At 43.5% G+C, this 23,718-nt stretch overlaps 1 protein-coding gene across 1 annotated transcript in view; it reads left to right on the forward strand.

Annotated features, from left to right (window-relative positions):
* Positions 1–703: 703 nt before the first annotated feature.
* Positions 704–23,718, forward strand: part of KMT2C (lysine methyltransferase 2C) — a 192,060-nt gene continuing 169,045 nt past the window's right edge. The window contains 1 exon segment of the mRNA XM_050321434.1: positions 704–879. Coding sequence (XP_050177391.1) covers positions 704–879 — 176 coding nt within the window.

The raw sequence follows: 23,718 nt of genomic DNA on the forward strand, positions 1-23,718 counted from the left end.
TTCCTCCTCCTTCTTTTCCCCCAAAGTTAAACTTCCTGCTCCCGGCCCGGCTGGGAAGGGGACGCGGAGCCCGGCCGGACTCAGCGCCTCGACACACACGCACAACAGCTGGAGCTGTCAAAACTTCCTCCGCTCGGCCTCGGCCCCCGCCGCCTCCGCCGCCGCCGCCCGCTCCTCCTCCGCCCCCGGGGGCTCTGCGCGGGGGGAGGGCGCAGGGCCAGGGTACAATGAAGCGGCGGCCGCCGCAGCCGGGCAGCGCCGCAGCCGGAGCTGCCGCCAGCGCCCGGGGCCTCTGAGCGGGGGCGCCCAGCGGCGGGACCAGCCGCGTCTCTCTCTCGCTCGCTCGCTCGCTCTCCTCACCTCCCCCAGCCCCCCGACAGACCCCGCCGAGCCGGGGAGGGGGTTATTGTGTGTGAGACCCTTCCTTCCTTCCTCTGCGCTTTCTCTTCGCACCCCCTCGCCCTCCCTCCCACCCCCTCCCCGCTCCCTCCTCCTCCTCCTCCTGCTCTCCCCATGCTGCTCCCCCTGCTACCTGTGCTGGTCGGCGGCGGCTGAGGCCAGCGATGCGAGGCGGAGGTGGAGGAGGCGGAGGTGAGGAGGAGAGGAGCCGCGGGAGCAGGAGGAGCATCGGGATCCCCATCACCATCCTCATCTTCATCCTCATCATCATCATCCATGTGTCTCTCTCGTCCTGCTGACTAGGATGTCAACGGAGGACAAGAGTCTGGTGGTGGCGGTGGTGGAGCCGCCTCAGCAGCAGCAGCAGCCCCCCGAGCCTGGAGCTCCCCCCCCAGCAGCAGCAGCAGCAGCCACAGACAAAAGACCTAGGGGCCGGCCTCGCAAAGATGGCGCTTCCCCTTTCCAGAGAGCCAGAAAGAAGTAAGTTCAGCGTTTGTGTGTGCGAGGCAGAGAGGGGCCGGGGCAGGCGGCCAGGCGCAGGCAGAGCTGTCAGTGGAGACTCGCTGCTCGTCGCCCCCTCCCTCTGCCTAATGCCATTTTGAGAAGGGCCCTTCTTTCTTCTCCTCCTCTCCCCTTTGCACTTTCCCCTCCTCCTCCTCCTTTTTCACCTTTGTCTTCCTCCGCCTGCTCTCCCTTTCCCACTTTTCTTTCACCGTCTCTATTCCTTTCTTCTCCTCCTTCTTCGGAGTTTCTCTTTAGCTCTCCCCCCTTCACCCTCTTCCTCCTTTTCCCCCTTGCTATTACACCTTCCCCCTTCTCCTTTTTGGGTCCGTTCCCTTCCAGGACGCTCGGAGGCTGCTTTCAGCGTCGCCCTGGATGCTCCCTCTGCTTTGACGGTGTTTCCTCGGCGCTTTTTCCCCCTTGTTATGCCCCCTCTCTCTTTTTTTGGGGGAAGGAAAGACACTGTTCTGAGCGGGTGGCGAGGAGGACACCCCCCGCCCTCCTCCTTTCCCCGCACACACAGGCAAAGTTGAGGCAGGAGTTTCTGGGCGGCGCGGGGGGAGCTGTCAGCGGCCGCCGCTCCGAGGGGACGCGCCGTCGGGACGGTGCCGAGGCACAACAAACACACGGAGGGAGGGGGGTGGAGAAGGAGGAGGATGGCGGGGGGAGCCTGGTTTCCCCGGCGCTGGCACATCTCCCTTCACCGCGGCCTCTCCCCGCCGGGGGCGCGGGCGCTCCCTCAGCCCCGGCGCTCCCCCCGCCCCGTCGGGCCGCTCCCGAGGGGCCGCCCCGCTCCCGCAGCCCCGGGCGGGGATCCCGCGGTGCCAAGCGCCGTGGGTGGACCAGGGGTGGCCACGCTGTGGTTGCCCGAGGTGCGGGGCCAGGCCGGGCTCCGCGGAAGGCTTCCCGGGAAGCGCCGCTGCCGCGCTGGCTGCGCTACCCCGCGGGTTATTTTTGAGTAGGATGGAGCTTGCCATGGCATAGCTGATGGCAGCGGTAATAGGGCAAAGCTGGGCAGCACGTTTGGAGAAGGGAGCGTCGTGATGTGGCCGAAACAGCCTCTGCGCTGCGGGGTCTGTGCGAGCCTCGGGGTTCAGAGGTCGTTCCCTTTGTTTTGGGGGACGCGCTCGGTTTGACACCCTCGAGTGTGTTTGTCCTGGTGAATTCCTGGCGCTTCCCTGAACGCCCACCCCAGACCTCGCTGCCAGTTTCCGTGCTGGAATCGTTCCGGTTGGAAAAGACCTTTAAGGTCAAGTCTGACGATAAGGTCACAGTGGAAGCCCAAAACATGACAAGGGGATTCTGCTGGGCTGGACCTAAACACGTGCAAAGGCTGTGCTTTCCTCCATTTGTTTTTGCATGTATATATCATGGACAGAATTAGTATTAGTTTGGGATACATGGATTTCTTTTTTTTTTAGCTGTTGTCATTGATGAATAAAGATTCTCATGTCCCTCCTGGTTTGGAGGAAGGTGCATTGGTTGCAGCTCCCTCTTTTCATTATCTTACCTATTCAGTTGATAAAAATTTTCATATAGTGATCATTGAAAGTAGTTGGCAAACACTTACGAGCAGTAAAGTTCTTGTATTCAGCTCCTTTAAGCTTAGTTTTATATACTTTGTTTTTATTTCTACATACATAATCCAAACCTTACATAGGAAACCTTTCAATGTTTTATTTTAAAGGAGTTTTTTGGAAGAAAAATGCAAAGGCAACTGAAATGTACCAGTCTGCACCAAAAACCTAAATAGTATAACTTGTGAAAATTGTCATATTTTCTTTGACCAGTTTGAGATTGTGTACACACTCTTGAGGAAAAGTGGGTGCTAAAGAGGTAATTCCTTGTCTTCAGTTAGGTTTTTGTTGTCACAGGAATGTTGTTGACTACTTTCAGGAGGAAATACAATTTTCCTCTAAAAATGTGGAGTTAGGCTGACATGAGTGTTTGTGTAAGAGCTGGAAATTAAATTAGGTGAGACAAAAATTAAAATGAATCAATACTCTTTTTCTTCACCCTCTGATTGTTCCTGGCTGGTGTGGTGCTCAGCGTCCTGCTGCATCTTTGTGGAAATCCTGTACTGTTGGGAAAGGCAAAGGTCATAAATGCTTTTGAAATCAGGATTTTATAAAAAATAGTTATTTTCTAACTTTCATGGTGTACATATAGACAGGTCTTTTTTAGTTGCATCCATTTTGGGGAGAAAATGGTTTTATTTTGTAAGTTTTGCTATTTACAAAATACTGATTACAACTAGCCTATCAAATGTACAAATAAGTAAAAATATTTTCTCTCTTCTTCTTATGACTTGTCTTCCTTTTCACTTCTGTGCTTTCCAGTTGGATTAATGTGCCTCGTGTAAACCAGATAAAAGAGCATATGTCAGACCATTTTCTGTACTGTAATCACATGTCTAAATCACTATTAGCCAGTCAAATTGTTCAACCGCTTTATCCCATTATAGGAAATGTTCCACTGAATGTTCAGTCTAAGTGCAGTCTAAGTAATGATAAAATGAAGAGCCCTGCATTAAACTGGCAAAGTCAAAATAGAATAATTCCTCAGCCACGGATGCTTCCATTAAAGAACGATGCCATATTGGAGAGTGCTGTAGGTTGGTGTTCTACCCTCCTGAAGGCCATGTTTTTAAGTAAATTTAATGAGTTTAAGCAGACAGATGGAAAACTGCCTCGAATCTGCTCCCGTGAGATGCCAAGGATTCTCAACTCTTCCCAGAAGGAGACTTATGTTAAGGGAGCACAGGGTTCTTCAGTAGGACAGTGCTGCCCATGTCTCTCTCATTCTGTGTTTTATCTGGTTATCAGTAAAAACTCCAGTGATACAGGGAACTGTGGAGGCTTCCTGTAGGTGATGAACTGGGAATCAGTGCCATCAGTACCTGGAGAGGTACAGATGGTAGAATGTGATGCTGGAACAGCATTTTATCACTGTTTGAAGGATGTACTTTCATGATAGCATTGTCAGGAGAGTTGATCTTAGGTGAACAGTTCATTTTTATTATTTATATTATAATTGTGCCTAGAGGCCAGGGCACCATTTTACTACAGGCAGTACAAATGCATAAGCAAAGATAGCTTCTGCACAAACAATTTCTTAATTTAAATGTAAAGATAAGACAGCATGTAAATGTAAGAAATGTATTGGGAAAGCACAAGGGAGCTGTGAGAATGCTGTGAGCAAAAGAACATGCAGAAGTTCAAGTACCCTGGTTATCTCAGCATCGGGGAATGATTCATAGGCATCCGACTTGGAGGATGTATTTAGAGGAGGGTAACATTGTCACCCCGAGGATTTTCACAGATAGCTTGTTTCCTGCCCCAAGTGCCAGACCAACACCCGTATTTTCTCCCTTGTGTTGTGACAAGGGGGTATCTGTGCAGAACAGCGGTTCCAGTTGGAGAGGTGGAGCAAGAACAGGCTGTGCAGAGCCCTGAAATTGAGAGCAAAGAGGCTGGTCATGATATGGCTCATCAGGAAGAAGGAAGAACACACAGAAGTATCATCAAAACAGTGAATGAGGAAAATGTTTTTGTAGTGTCACCTTACAAATACATTTAAAGGGCAGAGAGGTTGCACTTAGGAAAGTCAAAAAAAAGAGAATAAAGTTGCATTACTGAAGCCAGGACATGATGGAGAAGAAAGAAGCTTTCAGATGCATGGTCAAAAGAGAGCTCTTGCTGGTATTGTATAAGAAAATGGGAATAATTAGGTGCCATCTCATTGTGTGGCCTGAAATCCTGGAAACTTAACTCCTGTACTTGGATTATACCTCAAGTTCCAGGGTATGGACCTGCAGGATAGGAATGTGATCAAAAAGGAGTTGTAGGGGAAGAGTTCTGTTTCAACTGTGTTGTCATTGTGTGAACAGCTGGTTACTGATGAAAATGTATCAGAATAGTATTGTACAGGTGCAGTAAACATTTTTTTAATCTATTTTAAGTAGCTAGAGCTTTCTTAATCTCTACAGGTTATAAGCAGCACCAACAGATGTAGCTTCTTAGAAAAATTTAGTAGCAGAAGTCTCATGCATTGCAACCCTGATAACAGTCACTTTGTAGTTCAGTGTCTAAGCTCACTTTAAATTTTATTTTCAGCATCCGTCGAACTTTGATGTATTTTACAAATTATTTCTGCAAGTGCGTGCGGTTTAAAACCAGCGTAGGATAATGATTTCAAAAAGCATGAAATTTGTGGAAAGGGTTTTGTGTGTTTATTTTTAATTATCTGTGTTTTAATTTCCGTCCTAGTTTTTCATTACTTTGGCCAACGTACGCTGCAGTGGGTTTGCAAAGGCCATCGATTTCACACATGCAGATAGTTTTGAGGAGCCTTAAGCATATCGTTTTTGCCAGGAAATGATTATTTGAGAGTTTTTATTATCACTTTAGTTGCATTTGCATTAGGGTAGGCCAGTATTTAAAGATATATATGCTCTTCAAAAGAATGTTAACCTTGGATGGAGCTTTATAGTTCAGCTGTGTTTCTTCAGTTCATCAGACACCTTCTACATTATATCTGTGTCTTTACTTGCCTGCCCTTTCCTCACTTCAAAATGTAACACTTGCAAATGTAAAATTTATGTTGTGTTGTAGAATAAAAATGTTCCTGAGCACAGGATCGCAGTTAGGGAAGGTCATTGCTACCTGGCAGGACCGAGGTCTGTGGATGGACGGGCTCTGTTACAACTGTGGTACAGATAAGGGTTAAGGTATTAAAGCAAACAGTGGCCTGTACAAGCCACGTGTATCAAACTGTTTGGCCAAAAGCCAGGAGGTGCATACTGGATCACACAGTGAGGAGGTGAGGCTTCGTGACATGACGCTGGCTCTTCGAAGGCCTTTCCAGTCCCTTGCAGAGCTGCGTGGAGTGGGGTCCCGGGGGAGCCCTGTGCCATTTTCTTTGGCAGGCCGTGTTAAGTGAGTTCCTCCACCACATTCAAATTACCGAGCAATTCCCCACCTGCCTTACGTAGTTCTCGCTTAGGAGCCTGGCTTAAAACTGCTCACAGTGCTGTTTTGCTCAGGAGGAAAATGTTATCTGCATTACTCTTTAGACTTTCAGTTCTTGGTAAGGACTCGTGCGATGGGTGGGCTTTGTTGAATTGTTTTGCCACATTCTCAAAGCTGTTAAAATGTGGGTTCCTGTGGTGTCTTCACTCATGTCTTGAGGGTGAGTGAAGTTAGGCCTAATGTTGGGAATAGATACAGAGTTTCCACAATTTGAAACAGACTGCCCTTGCTGTGAAGAACTGAGACCTTTTTTTTCCTTTTCTTTTCTTTTTGACATTGCAGTTGTTAGTTTGTTGATGTTTGTATTTGATGACCCACTGAAATTCACTTGTGGTGAGAGGACCTTCAAGAGCTATTGGACAGTATCATGACATATCAAATGTGATGGCAAAATCTCAATATATTGATTGTAGGGCATGTCTTTTCCCAGTCTCCTGGTTGCTACTCTCTGAGCCACCTACACACCAGACATCTCTTCATCCTGCGTGCAGTGACACAGGAGACTTTTTCCTGGATTAAAACAATAAAACAGTTCAATTTTCTTGGCTTTGCTTGTGGATTGTTTTCCTTGTTAGCATGTTCAACTCCTACTAACTTCTTGTCATTGTTCTTTCATAAGATAAGTAATTGGAAATGGACATTTCTATTCTTTGCCGTAATTTTAGTTGAGAGATGGTTTTCCAAGGCAGTTGGCTTGCTGAGAATAGGTAGGGTCTCCCTTTCTCAGGGTGGAGTTGTTTTTTAACTCCTTGGCCCAGCTGTCCCACAGCAATACTGGGGGAGTACCAAGGTCATGTATTACTAGGGAAAATAGAATTTCCTTATCCATCACTACTGATTGCTCCCTTATGTTACTATACACTGAGGCCATGGAATTAACTTTTTAAGAAATGCCGTCATAGGTACACTAAAATGTTATTAACTGCTAAATAATTAAACAGCTGAGAACTTCGGGAAATACTGAAAGCTTTTCTCTTTCTGTGTTTAATATATTTGGTCACCAATTTGTGCAATCTGCATGATTCATATAGTCTGGATAAATACAGAGAAGTAAGATTTTACTGCACCACGTACTTTTTGCTCGTAACTTGCATTGAGTTCTGCATTTTTGTTTATTTGGTTTGTTTTTAGCAGAAGGATGGCCATTCCTTGGTTAGTCAAAGTAAGTTTTGGCACTTGGTTCAAAAGGACTACATTGAGTGAGTTCTTTTAATAGCATTGGTGCTTTTGAAAGCAAATAAAAAGAAGTAGGAACCCCCTTAAAAATCTAGAAAAGTTATTACTTAGAGAAACATAAGCAGTGAGCGTATGGAGTGCATCAGGTGGTTATTTTCCCCAAGCCCCATAAATCTTAGGCTGGTTCTGGTGGTGAAAAGGAGCAGCAGCGCTGCCCTCCCTCCCCTACCGGCTGTTTGTTCTGTCCCCTGTGCTGACCCAGGCGTTTGTGGTGAGCTGCGTTGGGAAACTGAGCTGGGTTAGGACTAACCTGGCAAAGAAACGTGTTTGTGATAGCACGAGGGAGGAGGCCACAGCAAGGGCCAGGCTGTGGAGAGGCAGAGCTGCGGCTCTGGGCTGCGCTGCCAGCCTGAAGTGGTGTCTGAGAAGGTAGAGCCTTGGTTGCCTGAAATTTGAGGGTGTTTGGTTCTCAGGCTGACTCCTTTGACTTCTTCAATATAGCAGCTGTTTCAGGAGATTGAGGATTTTTGCAGCCTGTGGTCATATATGCTGGCTAATTGGTTGTTTAAAATAATAAATAATGTTTAGAGGGTTCTTCACATCAGATAGACAGAGGAGTTGCTCTCATCTCTCTTGCCCTAGACATTGGTATTGATTAAATAAGAAATTTCAGTTCTCACTTTGATCTTCAGAATCATTCTTAAATGGAATAGTCACAGTACCCTAAAATAACAGTGTTATTTTAACATTTTTAAATAAAATGTTTTATGTTAGCAATAGTTAGCAATATTCTAAAAACTCCTTCCTACAAGTATATCAACATATAGGCATTATAATAAAATCACACAAGATCTTGGTTCTTTCAGAATATTCTTTCCTTTCACTTTTTTTGGAAGTATTTTTATTAAATCCCACATGCACCAAATCCTATTGCCAGCCATTCAAATATGAACTTATAATTACTAATTTTCAGTGCTGTATTCATCAACATTCTAATTGCTTTTCTTGAAGAAACTGTTGGAAGCCCTACCAAACTAGGATGCCTCCCCCAGACTTTTGGCATTGAGCAGGGGTAGAAAAAGAGGCCTTTTTCTCTTCTGCTGCATCGTTACTGAAAATAAATTCTTGCCAAAACCAGTTTTAATTAGACTATCAGGAAAAAAAAAATCAGCTTTAGGAAAATTTACCAATTTTTTATTTCGTCTATTAGTATTTTTATTTTCCTTGGAGCATATGCAGTTGAGTCACTTGTATGGCACAATAAGATAGGAATTTTTGGTAGCGAAGCTGTGGTCCAAATGTGCTGTCTCTGCCATTGAACATTTGCTGACCTCTTAGGTGACTCTTTGGGAGTGCCACATGGAAGCCTTAGCTAATCCAGAATGACTTCTGGAACATCCCAGGGTTCATGGAACCAGGGATGTTCCAATAATTGTGTCTACCCCCCTGTCTTGGCTTGGAGTGAAGACTCTTCAGTGTTCTTAGGGAATGTTTTCTCAACAAAACGAGGTAGGGTGGCTCCATTTTGTTATTAAATAAAGGGAGGAGCAATTCTGTTTTAAAAATTGGAGATTAGTAAGCCAAGTCATAGAATGTGAATTATTTAGATGTTTTGGTTTTGTTTTGGTTTTTTTTCCCCCTGGATTGTGGAGTTCAGAAACACAATGAAATTCTTTTGAATAACATTAATATTTAGTTTTCTTATTTCACCACAGATAAATGGAACTGTATGGCCGAAAAAGACTTCAGGGTGATCTTGCTCATCCTTTTGTGTTGTGTGTCTGTACCATTTCTGACAAATGGTTCTCTAACTTGTTTTTGAAGTATTTAGTGAGTGCAATATTCCCTGTATCTCCAGGCAATTGGTTTCAGTAACTAATTCTGTAAAGTATAAAATAAATATTCTTTACTGCTGATTAAGCTACTTTTGTCCTGTATTACTCACAGTTAAGACTCCACAGCTGAAATGGAAAACAATTTTTATGATAAACTTTTATTTATGAGGAGGTTGTCTCCTTTGTTCTACACTGAACAAGCTTCACCTCTATAGCAACCTAATACTGATTTACCTGATTTATCCTTCGAAAGATTGCTAATCTTTATTAAGTTTCACTTGGCTGATATGAACCACTTTTCAATTTATGGGGATGATTTTTGTTAAGATCTTGTCTTCTAAAATATTCACAGCCTCAGCCCTGTGTCATATGCACCTCTCCTGCCTGTGTGAATATCCACGTACAGGTCCTGGAGCGAGGGACTTTCTCGTGGTGTTTTCCCACCTTGATTGAAAAGAATTTGCAAATAAATACCCTTTGAGTGCTGTAGCTCATTGTTGCCAGCCTCTCTCAGGGCATTTTCCCCAGGACTGTATTAGGGAAGATGATCGTCCATAGCTTAGAGATTACTTCTGTCTGTTTCTGAAGCATTGTGTCAAATCCTTCCAGTCCTGCTGACTTGAATTTCCCTGATTATTTAGCCTAGTAACAAAATCAGTTTTTAGCTATAATAAGTCTGTTTTATGAAGGCTGGAATACAGAAAATGGCATTTGAGCCTGTTTTGTTATCCGTTTGTTCTTTTTTAACACTGTTTGTACAGACTTTTGTGTTTTTCTTCTTACTTCTAAAATATTTCTGAAACTTTGTTTGCCTTTTATATTGCACAGTGGTAATACTGCATGCTGTGCTTTTTATCTCTTCTGATTTTTATCCCTGACAGTTTATGCTGTTCCTTTATATTCATTAAAATGCCCTTGTTTCCTTTCCTAATATGATTCTTTCTAGTTTCAGACCCTTATTACTGGCTGCTTTTGATGCAGCCCGTATTGTTCATACTACATTTCCTATCTCTCCCCTGCTTTGGAATAGTTTGCCATTGTGCAAATTCCAGTACAATAACTGCCAGTCCTCCTTGAAATCGCAGTCTCAAGGGATTCTAGTAACAAGTTCAAAGAGTTTGTTTAAATTTGCTTTTCTTATTTCAGTTAATTGAAGATAAAAATTTGCTCTCCTTTCTGTACTGCTCTCACTTTCTCCCTTCCTTGGCACAGTGAGTGCTTCTTGTTACCACTTCCAGCCAAATCACTGTACACATTGAGATGTTTAAAATGGAGCCTGCCCTAATAGAGTGAAGTGTGAAGTAACTGCTCTTCTGGCACCCTCAACTTTGTGAAACAGTTGTCCTCAGCGTTTTCACAAACATGTTGGGCTGTTTGTTCTGTTATTTTGGTTTTCTATTAAACGTATGGATGATGAAGGCCTTCTCTTACCCTCAAGATACGTGCTCTGAAAGCTTCTGTTAGCTGATTCCAAAGACTTACCAGCTTCCCCAAATTTTTCTCTCCCAGCCTTTCCAGTTCCTTATTCCCCAGTTCCCATTCTCTGCTGCTTATGTGTTTGTTTCTGCTCCAACTTTTTTCCTTCTCTGTTTTTTTCCTTTCCTTATAATAAAAGCAAGTGAGTGGTTTTTTTTCTTACTGTGGCCCACTGAACTGCATGAGACTGAGACTTCACTTAGAAATGGGCCAGATGCTTTTCATTGTGAGGAAAGGGAATTTTGAAATAAAATTCAAAATAAAAAGAGCTGCTCATTTCAGTTTCCTTAAATTTTGCCATTTGTGACTCGGGCTAGTTCATGGCTGTTGCTTGTCTTTTGTGTTGGTGAGTGGCATGGCTGTAGCCAGCAACAGTGTTCTGGCACCTGAAGCACTTGGCTTCTTGTCTGTACTCTTGAGAAACCCGGCAGGGAATGTTTGGAGTCGCTGGTCACTGTTGTCCCCATTGTCAGATGATTCCAGCTGTTGCTTGGGCATTTTTGCCCCAGACCTGCCACCACGTTGCCAAACAGCTCTCAAGGCTGGCCCGAGGTTTCGTGTGGGCCACACGTTGTTCCCAGTGTAGTTTGCATGGGGCTGCTTTGTGTGGGAGTTTGGGAATTAGATAGCATGGATGGAGGCTGTTCAGTGCTAGTCGGCCTCAAGGCCAACGTCACCAACTAAGTTTAATTTACTGGTGTAACTATAACCGGTGGTATTTTTTTTTTATTTTTTTTTTTTAAGGAGGAATTCAATGAATCTGATAGAATTATCATCCCTTTTACTTTCAACCTCTTGGGCAAACGCTGTGCCACAGTTAATGTTCTCTAACCCATAGGGATGCAAGTTTAGGAAGAACAGCTCACAGCAGAATTGCTCTAGAGGGAGCAGAGGAGATGGGATGTAGAAGCCGTGAGGCTCTGGGAAATGCTGGCTTTCAGTGCTACTTCTGACACACAATGTTTCCTGGTTCACGTTTTGTGTAATTATCCCTGCACCAGGCGTCCTGGTAGAGATCTATACAAATGGCAGTGCAAAACAGATTCAGCAGGAATTCTAATTTATTTTTCTGCCAGTGTCTTCCAGAAACCCTTTAGGAGAGAAGTGGGCCCAGAAATGGGAGGGTAACTCAAAAAATAAATGATCTGTAAGAAACATTATTTAAAGAAATTATGCCTAAGGTCTTTCATGTAGCAGTAAGTGCTGTCTCATGGCTGACTATGCTGTTGCCTCTGTCTGTAATGGAATGGGAGAGTATCCTTTGTCCTGTGGTGTGCCATGAACAGCTTGGAGATACATTAATTTGTTACCAATATATTGGTTTGGTAAATTGCCTCATGTTTTGTGTGCTCTATATGTGATCTTCTCAGACAAGGCTGTGCTGGTAAAACAGAACAGAGAAAGTACTGTTGGTTGTGAACCTACTTTATGGACAAGCAGAAAATCTTGATCTCAAGGCTCGTTAACCAGACACTGTCAGTGGGGGTTTTAAATTACTGATAACATAAATAAATATTTGTTTAGGAATATTTTCAGTTTAGTTTTTTCAATTCATGTGTCTCTTTTTATTTTACTTGCTTTAGACTGTCTTGATAGGAAAAAAGAACCTGTTTTTAAATTGTTAGCTTGACCATGTTATTTGAAAGCCTTTTTTTTAGACCAATGAGATTTTCTTGTCTATACTTAGTTAACATGCTCACACTTAGAAAAAGTGAAGTCATAACTATCTTGGACGTGTTTAAACTTGTTGAGCTGAAGCTTTGGCTCTCAGCTATCCTGTGTCTTCTCAGGTGCAGTTTTCCTTGTGTAGTTAGAATTTGGGAAAGTATTTTGATAGGCATTGGTTAGCAGGCTTTTATCTAAAGACTATAAATGTTGTTAGATCAAGTTGTTGAGTTTTTCTGGGTTTTCCTCTTTTTTTTTTTTTTTTGTTCCTTTTTGTCACCCAATATGTAGCCTGAGCTGAACCTGGGGGAATATACAGCTGCATGGATGTGACCACGTCATGTGGTGTGGGAGCATATTCCATAACAGCTATTAGTAATGGACCTTGGGGACAGGGCAGAGACTGAATTCTAACTCCTGTAGTCATGCCACCCAGCTTTATTTTCTAGGAGTACTGTGATGGTCTAGTTTCTGTCTGAGTTGTTTTCTTTAAAAGCTTTAAAGGAATAATGATATTTATTTTACTATTTTAAGGGAGCTTACTCATGAACAGGAGGAGTAAGTGTACTCAAATTCTTCTGAAGTCTTTATGCTTAGTCAGAAGAGAGAAGGAGGTATCTCTGAAATGCAGTTCTGATGAAGTTGGGTCTCAGCAAGGGCCATCTAGTAGGAAATATTAGACAAAGGTGTTTAGGTGTGATTTAGGCTGTCTGAGTATCACCTTTATGCCCTGATCTCTGTTCTCTGTACTTGGTGTAATTTATTTCAAATAGGGTCCCCCCATCAGATTTCAGCACTGTGTATAATTGCACAGCTATGTAAACAAGGAATTGAACTTCAAAATGTTTGTAAACCGTTTTGGGAGCTGACTCTGACCTGCTTAGAGCAGGAGGTTGGACCAGCTGACCCTGAGGTCTTTTTCAACTTGAGTTATTGTGTGATCCTGTTCGGTGAGCACGCCTTCTCTTGGTCCTGTCCATTATTTATGTGCTACCCATTGCTTTTGCATGGTGAATGATGTGTAATAACCTTTATTTTGTAGGTGTTTTCCCATATTATTTCTTGAAAGAAAATAATTGACTAAATCTCTTCGTTTCATTGTCTGCATTCCTTATTCCCTTTGTCACCTGATACTTGCTTTATATATTAATCTGTGTGATTCCACACATTCTAAATAAATTATTTCTTCCTTACTACGCTGGGATGTTTTTTGTCAGAAATGTGTCCCTTGGCACTCCAGATTTTCTATTTAAAGAGTATATTTAAAAGTTTATCTGCTAGAAAAGGATAGGGTTATTTTGATTACTTTAAAGCAAATATGTCAGAATTTATTTTCTCATTGGTTTTCCATCATGCACTGTTGAAAACAGTTTTGTCCTGCCTGTGCTAGCAGCTAACAATGCATGTCAGTAGCAATGAGTCATTTTCTAATGGCCTGAGAGTGTTTGGTTATTTTCTGTGTGCTACCTCTTCTCTTTTTGCATCTTCTTTTCAGCTTGTGGTCTTTTCATCTATATTGGTCTTTAGTCTTTTCTGAATTAACTCGCTCACCTCTTTATTTCTTTTCCTCATAAAGAAAATTCTCTTCAGGAACTGTAGTGATAGGACAAAGGGAATGGCTCAAAATGACAGAGGGCAGGTTTAGATTAAAAGTTAGGAAGAAATTCTTTACTGTGAGGGTGGTGAGGCACTGGAACAGGCTTCCCAGAGAGGTGATGAGAGCCCCATCCCTGGAAACAGTCTAAGCCAGGTTGAAGGGAGCTCTGAGCAACCTGGCCTAGTGGAAGGCGTCCCTGCCCACAGCAAGGGGGTTGGAAATGGATGATCTTAAAGGTTTCTCCAACCCAAACCATTCTGTGATTCTAAGGGATTACCATTTCAGTTTTGTAACACAGTTTACCCCTGGCAGCACTCAGCAATGGTGTAAAACACACGAGTCATGAGACTCTGTCTCTTGTGTGGTGTTTCTCTAAGAAAGCACCACGTGCTGTGCTGCTTCAGTGCCAGGTAAAATAGCGCTGTTGGGAAAGCAAAGAGGTGACTAAGGAAATCTGATCCCCAGAGGTAATGTAAGATGTGAAGACCTGTATTTTTTTCTTTCAAATATTTTGGTTTTGAAATGCTTTTTAACCTGATACAGCCGATGCTTCTCCATTGATACTGCCATTTGCCTTGTGGCACTGGACACTGGTGACCTTTTGTGAGCTCAAGCTCCCTTGTGACATTTGTGCTGGTGCTCTGCAGGTAAATATCAGCCATAGAGGCAAAAGGGGACACTGTGGCTTGTTCTTGAGGGTTTTTACCTCAAATTCTTATTCATCAGTCAGTCAAATGTAGTGGTAGGCTTTGCTTTGAAATGAACCATTCTGCCATCTCTGCAACTGGGACAGTAGCCTTTGGCTGAAGCATGGAAAGACATCAGGGAAGAAGGACACCTTGAGCCTTTTCAGTTTTATTTGCCAAAACTTTTCAGTCATAGCCATAATAAGAGACAGAATTTGATGTTTTCTCTGTGGAAAGCTATTTCAATTACCTAACTTACATTACTGTTCAGATTTTATTTCTAAAAGCAAGCTTGCTAGATGTGACATCTTAGATTTTATGGCTTTAAATCAAATTTATCATAGTATGTTAATGTGGGTATGTAGTTAATACACCAAATGTGTTTCTTGGCTGTGTGACATGCTGCCAACCTATCTTGGGGTCCAGACATGATCTGGTTCATGCTCACAAGAGGAGAGAACAGGGAAGAGGAAATATACCATTTGGAAACAGTTTGGAACCTTTATTTTAGTTTTTATTTTTTACTTCTAGAAATGGAATCTATCTCTAGGGACTTAGTACAGGTTAGAAACTGAGAACTTCCATACCCCTTCAAATGCAATAAAAAAAGAAGTCAGTCGTCTTCTGTTTAATCCTTTGGCATGGAAAGTGGAATTTACAGAGAAACTACTCACAGGAGAGGGTGGTTCAAGTTACTTTGTAGCATGGAAGCATAAAGGGGTGCTAGGAGGTAAAATGCTTTTACATTTCAGTAGAATTGCCACGCTGAGGAAAAATATTTGCACTTCCTTTTTTGCTTGTTGCCCTTTTGTAGCTTGATACTTAGGGCTTAATCTTGAGTTGTTGTGATTATAATATAATATTCTCAGAAATCCACTGATGATCTTGGACATAGGTCAGCAGAAGTTAGGAAGAAACAAATGTTTAAAACAGAGAAACACATTTTTGTGCTCTTAATATATCCATTTTTGTATGTTGTAAAATTAATGAAGTAACAAATCAGATGTATGACCTAGCTAGAGTAACCTAGTAATACTTCTGGTGTGAAGCCCATGTCTCTTATTTGTGTATGTGTTGCACCTGAAATTCCAATTGGAATATATTGGAAGTGGTGACTTGTCTGTTTCTGAATTTCTCTTGGTTGCTGTGAAGAAACATTCTCCAAAAGTTAGGCACTGTCAATAGGGCCTAATACAAAGAGATACTGCGTGGTTCACTCAATGTGTCTTGATTAACTCAAGAGTTGTATCCTTGAGTTAATCGATTTGAGCTTGGAAAAAAACAGTCCACCATATGTATAGACATAAGTTTTTATCTTAATCATTAAATCTATCGCTTCTGTTGCTTACAAAAAAAAAGAAGTCTGTCTTATCAGAGGCGACTGATCCCATTTTCCCCATGTACATTTTCTTGGCAGAGGCATTGGCATTAAACAGCTCCTGCCTTGCCATCCTGGCGACACACTTTTGTGGAGACGTGTGAATCGGGGCAGGGAATTGCTGCAGACAGAATTGCTTTGCCTTTTCTTGGTGTCCAGCCCCACTGCTTCTTGCTGGGTTACCTTGCAGCAGGATCAGCCCATGTGTCTGGTTCACAACATGATCCAACATCCAGCTGAACGGGAACAGTTCGGAGGCTGGGAAGAAGAGGTGTGAGGTGGGATCAGCCTCAGTTAGAACTGCTGCCCAAGTTGTTCTTTTCGCTCCTTGTGGCATCCTGCTGAGTGCAACGTATGGACAATTTGTGTGGTGTCGACATGACTGGTGTTTGGACCATGTCTGATTGTGCTGTAGTAAAATTACACTTTGTCCTTCCTAAGATTTTCATGGCAATTAATGTTCTTTTACAGTAAATCTCGCCTCTGATGTGATAGAAAATGCATCTCTATGTTCAGAACTCTGGGGAAGAAGGCAGCCAGCTAACGTGGCTGCATACCTGTTAACTTGCATCTTGGATCACATGAACGGCAGGGAAAAGTACTGAGAGTAATTTAATATTATTATTTTAACCAGCTATTATTAAATTACTACTTGTTTGTGCTAACATACTTAAACTTGTCAGGTGACCCATTACCTGGTATGTTTGTTAAAACCTGCATTTTTTAATGGAGTGTAACATTTGAAAATATCTGCAGGTTTGAGGTACAGCAGCACAAACAACCCTGTGAATTGATGTAGCCTCATCTGATGATGCTGCTGGGTTGTCACCTCAGACAGTACTGCAACCAGGGCTGTAGTAGAAGCTTATCAAAATAGGCAGTTATGGGATAGATGATACACAGTAAGCTTGGTGCTCCAGCCTTGCTTAACCTGCTGAGTCTAAACAGAAAAACTCATTTTATTTAATACAGTTTGGGAGATACACAGCGTCTATCTGCTGTTTGGTATCTCCTTTGGTTTAAGAAGAGCTTAATCTCAGAATAACTCATTAGAAAAGTGTTTAAACTCTGTGGAGATGGATGTTCAGGAGGGGCTTGTCCTGTTTGAACCCAAAGGGCTGTGAGCACCAAAGGGAATAGGCAAAGTGATTAATGTTTCAGTAGTGGCTTCACAATTCACCACTTGTTGGTTGGACCAAAGCAACCCACCCTTACTGCAAAATAAACCCCTGACATTTACCATCTCTGCTAAGGTTTAGACTAACATATTTAACCTTCTCATTGCAGCAGACTGAGTGTGCTAATATGTGTGGTTACAGAGATGTGCTGATAAGCTGTAGCTTGATAGCTCCTTGTAGTCAAATATATTTATGTGTCCGTACCTGTACTAACATGGCACAATGGCTCTTATACAATAGTTACTTGTTTCAGAGTAAACACCTGGAGATTTTTTCATGTGAGTGCTTTCTTTTTAAAATTTTATCTTCATCTCTGCAGAATTGGTTTGATAAAAACTTTCCTGTAGGCCAGGCACCTGGAGTGTGTTTCAGCTGGAAATGTAAGGAGAGGCAGTGTTGGTCCACTCCCTCTACCTGGATAGATCCCACTGTGTGAATCGGTGTGGGAATTTGGGCTTGTTTTGTTCTCAGAGGTGAGATGGTCTTTTTTAAGCTCCTGGTTGCATTTATTGAGAATTTCTCCAACCAGTACTGATAAGGCAATACTGACCTTACTTGCTTGTCCACAACAGAGGGTGCCCAAGGTTAAGTATGTCCAGCTGCAGCTCAGTGTGACAGAAGAGAATCTGATTTAAAAAAAGTACTAAGATGAGTGAGAAAATAGACATAATGCATGGTCTTACTTCTCTTTGTCAGACAAGTCACATTATTGTTGTCAACCTGTGTCTTGCAGATGTCTGATACCTAAACAAATTTAAAGAAAAACTTAAGATTGACAGAAGCAAAGCATTACACAACAGCTGCTTCGGGTTTTTTGCGTGAAGGGAAGTTGAACAAAGGCAGTTGCATTACTACTCAAATTGGCAGACCCATTGGTTTGCAAGTATCTATCAATACCAGTGAAGTGACACTTGCGTAATGTTTTCTTGATTTGTTTTTCTCTCTAGAGGAGAAGAAGAAAATTGGCAGGGAGCATTTGAAGGATTAGGAAAGAGCCGTTTGTAGATGGACATTTGTCAAGTTTTGCTTTCTTAGCTCGTCCGTTCCAGATTCTTTTGGAGAAGTCTAGAGCAGCCTGAAAAATGTTGGGGGGGGGAAGGAAAGCTAAATCACAAAATACTGACTAAAGCACAAGTTTCACCTCAATATGTGGAAGAACTTCTTTACGTTGAGGGTGACGGAGCACTGGAACAGGCTGCCCAGGGAGGTCGTGGAGTCTCCCTCTCTGGAGACAATCCAAACCCACCTGGACACGTTCCTGTGTCACCTGCTCCAGGTGACCCTGCCTTGGCAGGGTTTGGACTGGATGATCTCCAGAGCTCCAACCCTAACGATTCTGTTTGGGGGGAGGCTCGGGTGGGGGCGAGGGGGAAGGGGATCCCCGAAGTCCCACCTTAATCTTCAGGGGTGAACCCCTGGCTTTCCCAGAGCAGCCCCAGGAGCCGAGGAGGGGCCGCCGGGGAAGCGGCCGGCGTCGTCTATGGAAACCTAACTTTTGGCTGCGCCGCTTTGTTAAATGGAAAAGTGCGGGCGTGGGGGGAAGGGAGGGAGGCAAGGAGGGAGCGGGAGCGCTCGGGAGGCGCTCCGGGCAGGGCCCGCGGGAGGCCGGGCCGGGCGCTGCGGGCCGCGGCTGCTCCGGGCCGTGCGGGGCCCCGCGGGGTGCGGGGCGGGGCCGGGCCGGGGCGCCCGGGGCGGGGGCTGCGCCTCGGGCCGCCGCTCCGCCTCCCGAGCGCGGGCGGCCCCGCTCCTGCCGCAGCGCTCCGGTCCGCACATTGGCGGCGCCCGGCTGCGTCGGATCTACTTTCTCTCTCTCTCTCCTCGGCTCTTTTTTTTTTTTTTTTCCCCCTCCTTTTTTTTTTTTTTTTCTCTCCCTTTCCCCTCCCCTTCCACCCCCCTCCCTCGGCGCTCCCCTCCCCCTCCCTCCCTCCCCTCCCTCCCTCCCTCCTCCTCCGCCGGCGGCCCCAGCCTGGTTCGGGGAGGATCCCGGAGCCGAAGTTCCGCGGCGATCGGGGCTGTGGCGCATCGCTCCCCGGCGGCGCCGCCATGGGGGGGGCCCTGTAGAGCCGCCCGAGGCCCCGGGGCAGCGGCCGGGGGAGCTGCGAGCGAGCGGCACGAACATGGCAGACCGCGGGCACTGCTGAGCATCGCCGCCGTCCCTCCGCGCCGCGCTCGGGCCCTGACATGTAAATAACTTCTCTTCCCTCCGGATCCGCGCCGGTGCCAGCCTCTCCATTTTTCCAGAGGGGGATTTGCGAGCGGTTCCGCGGCGCTGGGCGATGTCGCGCAGGGCCGGCTCGCCGGGGGTGAGTACGGCGGGCGCTGAACTTCTTTGTATCGAAGGGCAGGCGGTGACAGCGGGGAAGGGGCTCCCCCGGGGACGGGGGGACCCGCCGGGACCGGGCGGAAAACTTGGCGGCGCTGACACTCTGGGAGAGAGAATTCGACGGCGTTTGGTCCAAAAAAAAAAAAAAAAAAAAAAAAAAGGAAAAAACCCCACACACTCACCACAAAAAAAAAAAAAAAAATCCAAGCCGGACCCGAGTCCAGACGTGGGTGTAGAGGTTCAAGTTACACGCTCGCTGGATAATCGTCGGCCGTTTGCTAAATAAAAATAAGAGAAAAGAGGGTGGGTGGGTGGGAAAAACAGCCACAAAAGCCCCACTCGGTCTGCCCCGGGCATCCGGTCACCGCTGCCCTGGGTACACCTACACACGTGTGCCCACACGGACGCGCTCGTATTCTTTCAAAAATAGGACTTTTTATGGTTATCTATAGCACAACTCTTATTTTTTCCCCCTTTTTAAATATTTTTTTTTTAATTCACTTTCACTTCCTGGTGTAAATTCTGGACTGATGGAAAATTGAGATAGGATTCATTTTTCTGTAATATTTTGAAGTATTCTGTACACGCTATTTTTTGAGGAGTGTGCCATTTTAATTTCACATGGTTTCAGACCATGCACCTATATAGTGTTAATTTTAGTTGATCTTCCCAGCTGCCTTTATCTGTAGTTCTAAACTGAAAGAAGGAAAAATAAAAAACACTTTTAAAAATATGCTGCATTTCTAGCGCATAATGGATGGTCAGGCCATCCTATATGATGATTTTTGTATGAGCAGTGAGCATATAGGTCATAAGTCAAAGTAACTGTTATGTAACTAGCTGGCTTTAACAAACTTGATACAAACTGTAAAGAAAAAAAGTATTTTTTTGTTTGGACAGTATGAGAGGCTGGCTATCCTTTTTTCCAGTGGGAACTTTGTAGTAGGTTGATTTTAAAACAAACAAACAAAACCAAAGCAACCTATGCTTTCAAAATACGAACCAGTTAATTTGTGTAGTGTTTTGTATTTTTCTGAAAAACTGTTTTAGTCTTGTGTGTAATTCTGGATACTAAGCACTGGATACTCACCAGTGAATCATTGGTTAACACTGTAACCAGATTCTTACATAATTGAAAAACGTTCCTGAGTTAGTGTATTTTATTATTTAACTTCACTGTTTTCTAGAATAGCTTTATTTGGCATAGAGTTGTTGAAAGAACTGGAGATCAGTATGAAAATGATTTTGGGGCTTTTTCATCTGAAGAAGTAAAGCAGTAGTGGGTTCATACTCCTCTTGCAAAACTGAAACAAGCAGGCAGACATTTACAGATCCTCAGTGACTCTGTACATGCTGTGTATTGAAGTACACACAGCTACTGAGCTGGAGGTTGCATGGAGGGGTCTTTGTGCTGTCTGTACATCATGGTGATGGTATTCTGTGGTGTTTGATGTTCCTGCACAATAAAATACACTTGCTGCAGAACGTAACACTGCAGCTCCCAGACTGTTCAGCGCAAATATTTTAACCACCTACTTGTAAGACAGAGGCAGGGGACAAGATAGACTTTTCTCGGTGGTGTGGGATCTATGTGAGCCGTTCAGTAACTTCACTGATGACTATTGCACGTGTATTTTTAAACTATTTGGTTATGCATCCTTTACTGCTTTGTTGTAAGTGGCCTTTCTTTTGAGAGGGTACTTTGGAGTTTGAGTATCTGTAGTTTTTAATTGCTTGCCTCACTTTCAGGTTGTCTTTGTAAACTGTGTTACGGCTCTGCTCTTCTTTTGTTGTATCTGTTATGTGCAAAGTAGTACCTAATATTCTGTCAGCATTAAATCCAGATGCTTTTAGGACAAAATACTCCTTTTTTGTTTGTTTGTTTGAATTGTTATTTAACTTTGGTATAATTATTTTGTCAGACTCCGCACTTAGTGGACTGATATCCTTTTTTTCCTTTTTTTTTTCCTTGTCTGTTTTTTTTTATTTATTTTCTTCTGTATTTCTCTTTCCCAAGCAGAAACTCCTGCAGAGTTTTGGCAAAATATTCTTTGGGAGTTTTGTTTGTTTGTTTGTTTGTTTTTTTGAGGGGAGAACACAGGGGGTGCATTATTGTCATTTACATAATATACCAGTAGAAAGTAGTTGCATCATGTATGGTTTCTTAATGTGACCGTTCATTGGACTTGCCTGAAAATTATCTCTTAAGGGTAAATGGCTGAGCAAAAATTAAAAGCTTTTGTTTCAGGCTAAAGGGACCATTCAGCATATGCTTTACAGGGTATTTCCAGACTGAAATTTATTCAGCTATTAAAAAAGAAAAGTTAAAGTATTCTTTTATCATCACTGCTTTCAAATCTCACGGTTTTGCAATTCTGGTTTCCTGTTCTCGAAGTGTGGATAGAAAACTCTTAGGGTGGAGGAGTATATACTTTGTATACCATTTAGTATAAAATAGGCAGCCCAAGAAGAACGGAGACTGGCTCTGGAATGTTGTCAAAAGCTCACTCTAAACAAGCTGAAAGATACTTTTTTGTTTTATTTGGGCTGTTCCAATTTTAGTAATTACTAAAGCTTCTGGAGGCTCTGGGACGTAGAATGTTTTGCAGAAAGAAGTATTAAAAACCAGTTTGACAGTGGGCCTTTAGCTAGTCTTTTATAATTCTGTCTTTCCTCTGTGAAATCCTTTTGGCATGTTGTGGTTCTCTGGCAGTATCCCAGCATGTGATATCACAGATATCAGATGTCTCCTTGCGATTCGTGGCGTTCGCTGTGCCGCAGTGGTGCTCCCTGGGACGGCTTAGGTGGATGCACCAGGAAATGTCATGGAAATTCGGGAGGGAAAGCTGTGTGGTGGGGAAACAGGCACATGGCTCAGGGAATAGGTCAGCACCTTCTGTTTGAGAGTGTTCACATCTTCATGTTTGGTGATCTGATGGGGAATGTGTTCGGCAAACAGATGTGTCTTTTAGTGGTCTTTACAGATTTTTTTTTCCCCCGGCATCTCAGATATAGATGCATGTCAAAATGAGTGGCAAAGCATGACAGTTAAGCTTTACCCTTTGGAAATATCTCTGATTTAAAAAAAAGGAGCATAATTATACTTGGCCTTGTTAGGATTTATTTTCATCTTGAAGTTGAGGTCCAATGCCAACCATTGGATGATATCACACATATGGAGGATATTTGACTCCTCCATAAGATCTGTTGGAAGTTAGTCATAGCACACTGCATTTCTGTCTGTCTCTTTGGTGAAGCCTCCCTCTTGTCTGTATTCACTGGTGAAATGTTAAGCACTGAGTGTGATGATGGTCCTTTTGTAACACAGCTAGAAAATAAAAGATGGCTACTTTGTCCCATGTTTTCATCCTGGTTTCCAAGCATTGAAAGGTGAATACTTGAGAAACGTTGCTTAATTAGACACAGAAGATGAAGGCATAGAAAAGAGTCTGCTTGTGTATTTGTTTGTTTAGTTGGGACTTGCAGTTCTTGGGTATAATTCAGTTTCAGGAATGAATTCTTTGTTTTAGATGGAGCTCAGTGTGTTCCTCCTAACCACAAACACTTCCATGTTGTTGTTACTCCAGATCTCCCTTTCTCTTCTTATTTTATTTTTCTTTACCCCTGGTTTTAATTTCTGGTCCCCAGTGCTGTAGGTGGCTTTTGGAAAACTCTGTTTGGGAAGAAGTGCATGTGAGAGCAGGTTGTTATTGCCTGATTTATAGTTTGGCTTCTGCCACAACCAGCTTGCAATCTAAATAATACTTCTTCCCCCTCTAACATCAGGTACCATAGAGAAAAATTGGACAAACTCTGAAGAGGGCAGTTATGGGAGTAATCATTCTGTGGGAGATCTGTTTGAGGTGGGATTAGACCAGGAGGAAAGGGAGCTCTGTGTTTTTCCCAGAATGCAGAAAACCTCGAGCAGAATTCTTATTTATGCTTATAGTTGTGCAGAAATCTGCCTTCTTTGAATCAAATGACTTGTGAAGATAGTGAGTTTGACAGAATTTGAAGGCTTTTTCCAAGCAGGAGGAACAGGGTGAAAAGATCTGATGTATTTGGCAGAACAAAGAGAATGGGGCAGGGGGAAGGGATGGCATTAGCAGGAGCAGTAGGAAGGACCTTATGCTTGAGTGGCGTGGTTTTGTCAGCACACTTTTGCAGCACCACTGAGAATGAGTTTAACCAGCAAGAAGGTGGTCAAGGAGGGTGATGAGGGAATGAAGGAGTCTAGAATATTTTCTAATATTTTCAAAAGTTACTTGATCCTGGGTCAAAATAATAGGTGTTGTCACTGCCATGTCAGCCTTACCTTGTGTACAGAAGGTTTAGTCGCAGTCGTGGCAGAAGTCATTCAGTGTATGTTCAGAACTGTCATAAAATGGAGGCTGGGGTTGAACACTAAGTACTCTATTAACCTTTGATAGTCTGTTCTCACTTGAAAAATTTCACTTTGGCTTTGCAATATTTT

Source organism: Myiozetetes cayanensis, unplaced genomic scaffold, assembly GCF_022539395.1.
Source record: "Myiozetetes cayanensis isolate MyiCay16 unplaced genomic scaffold, myiCay2020 scf1, whole genome shotgun sequence".
NCBI lineage: Eukaryota > Metazoa > Chordata > Aves > Passeriformes > Tyrannidae > Myiozetetes > Myiozetetes cayanensis.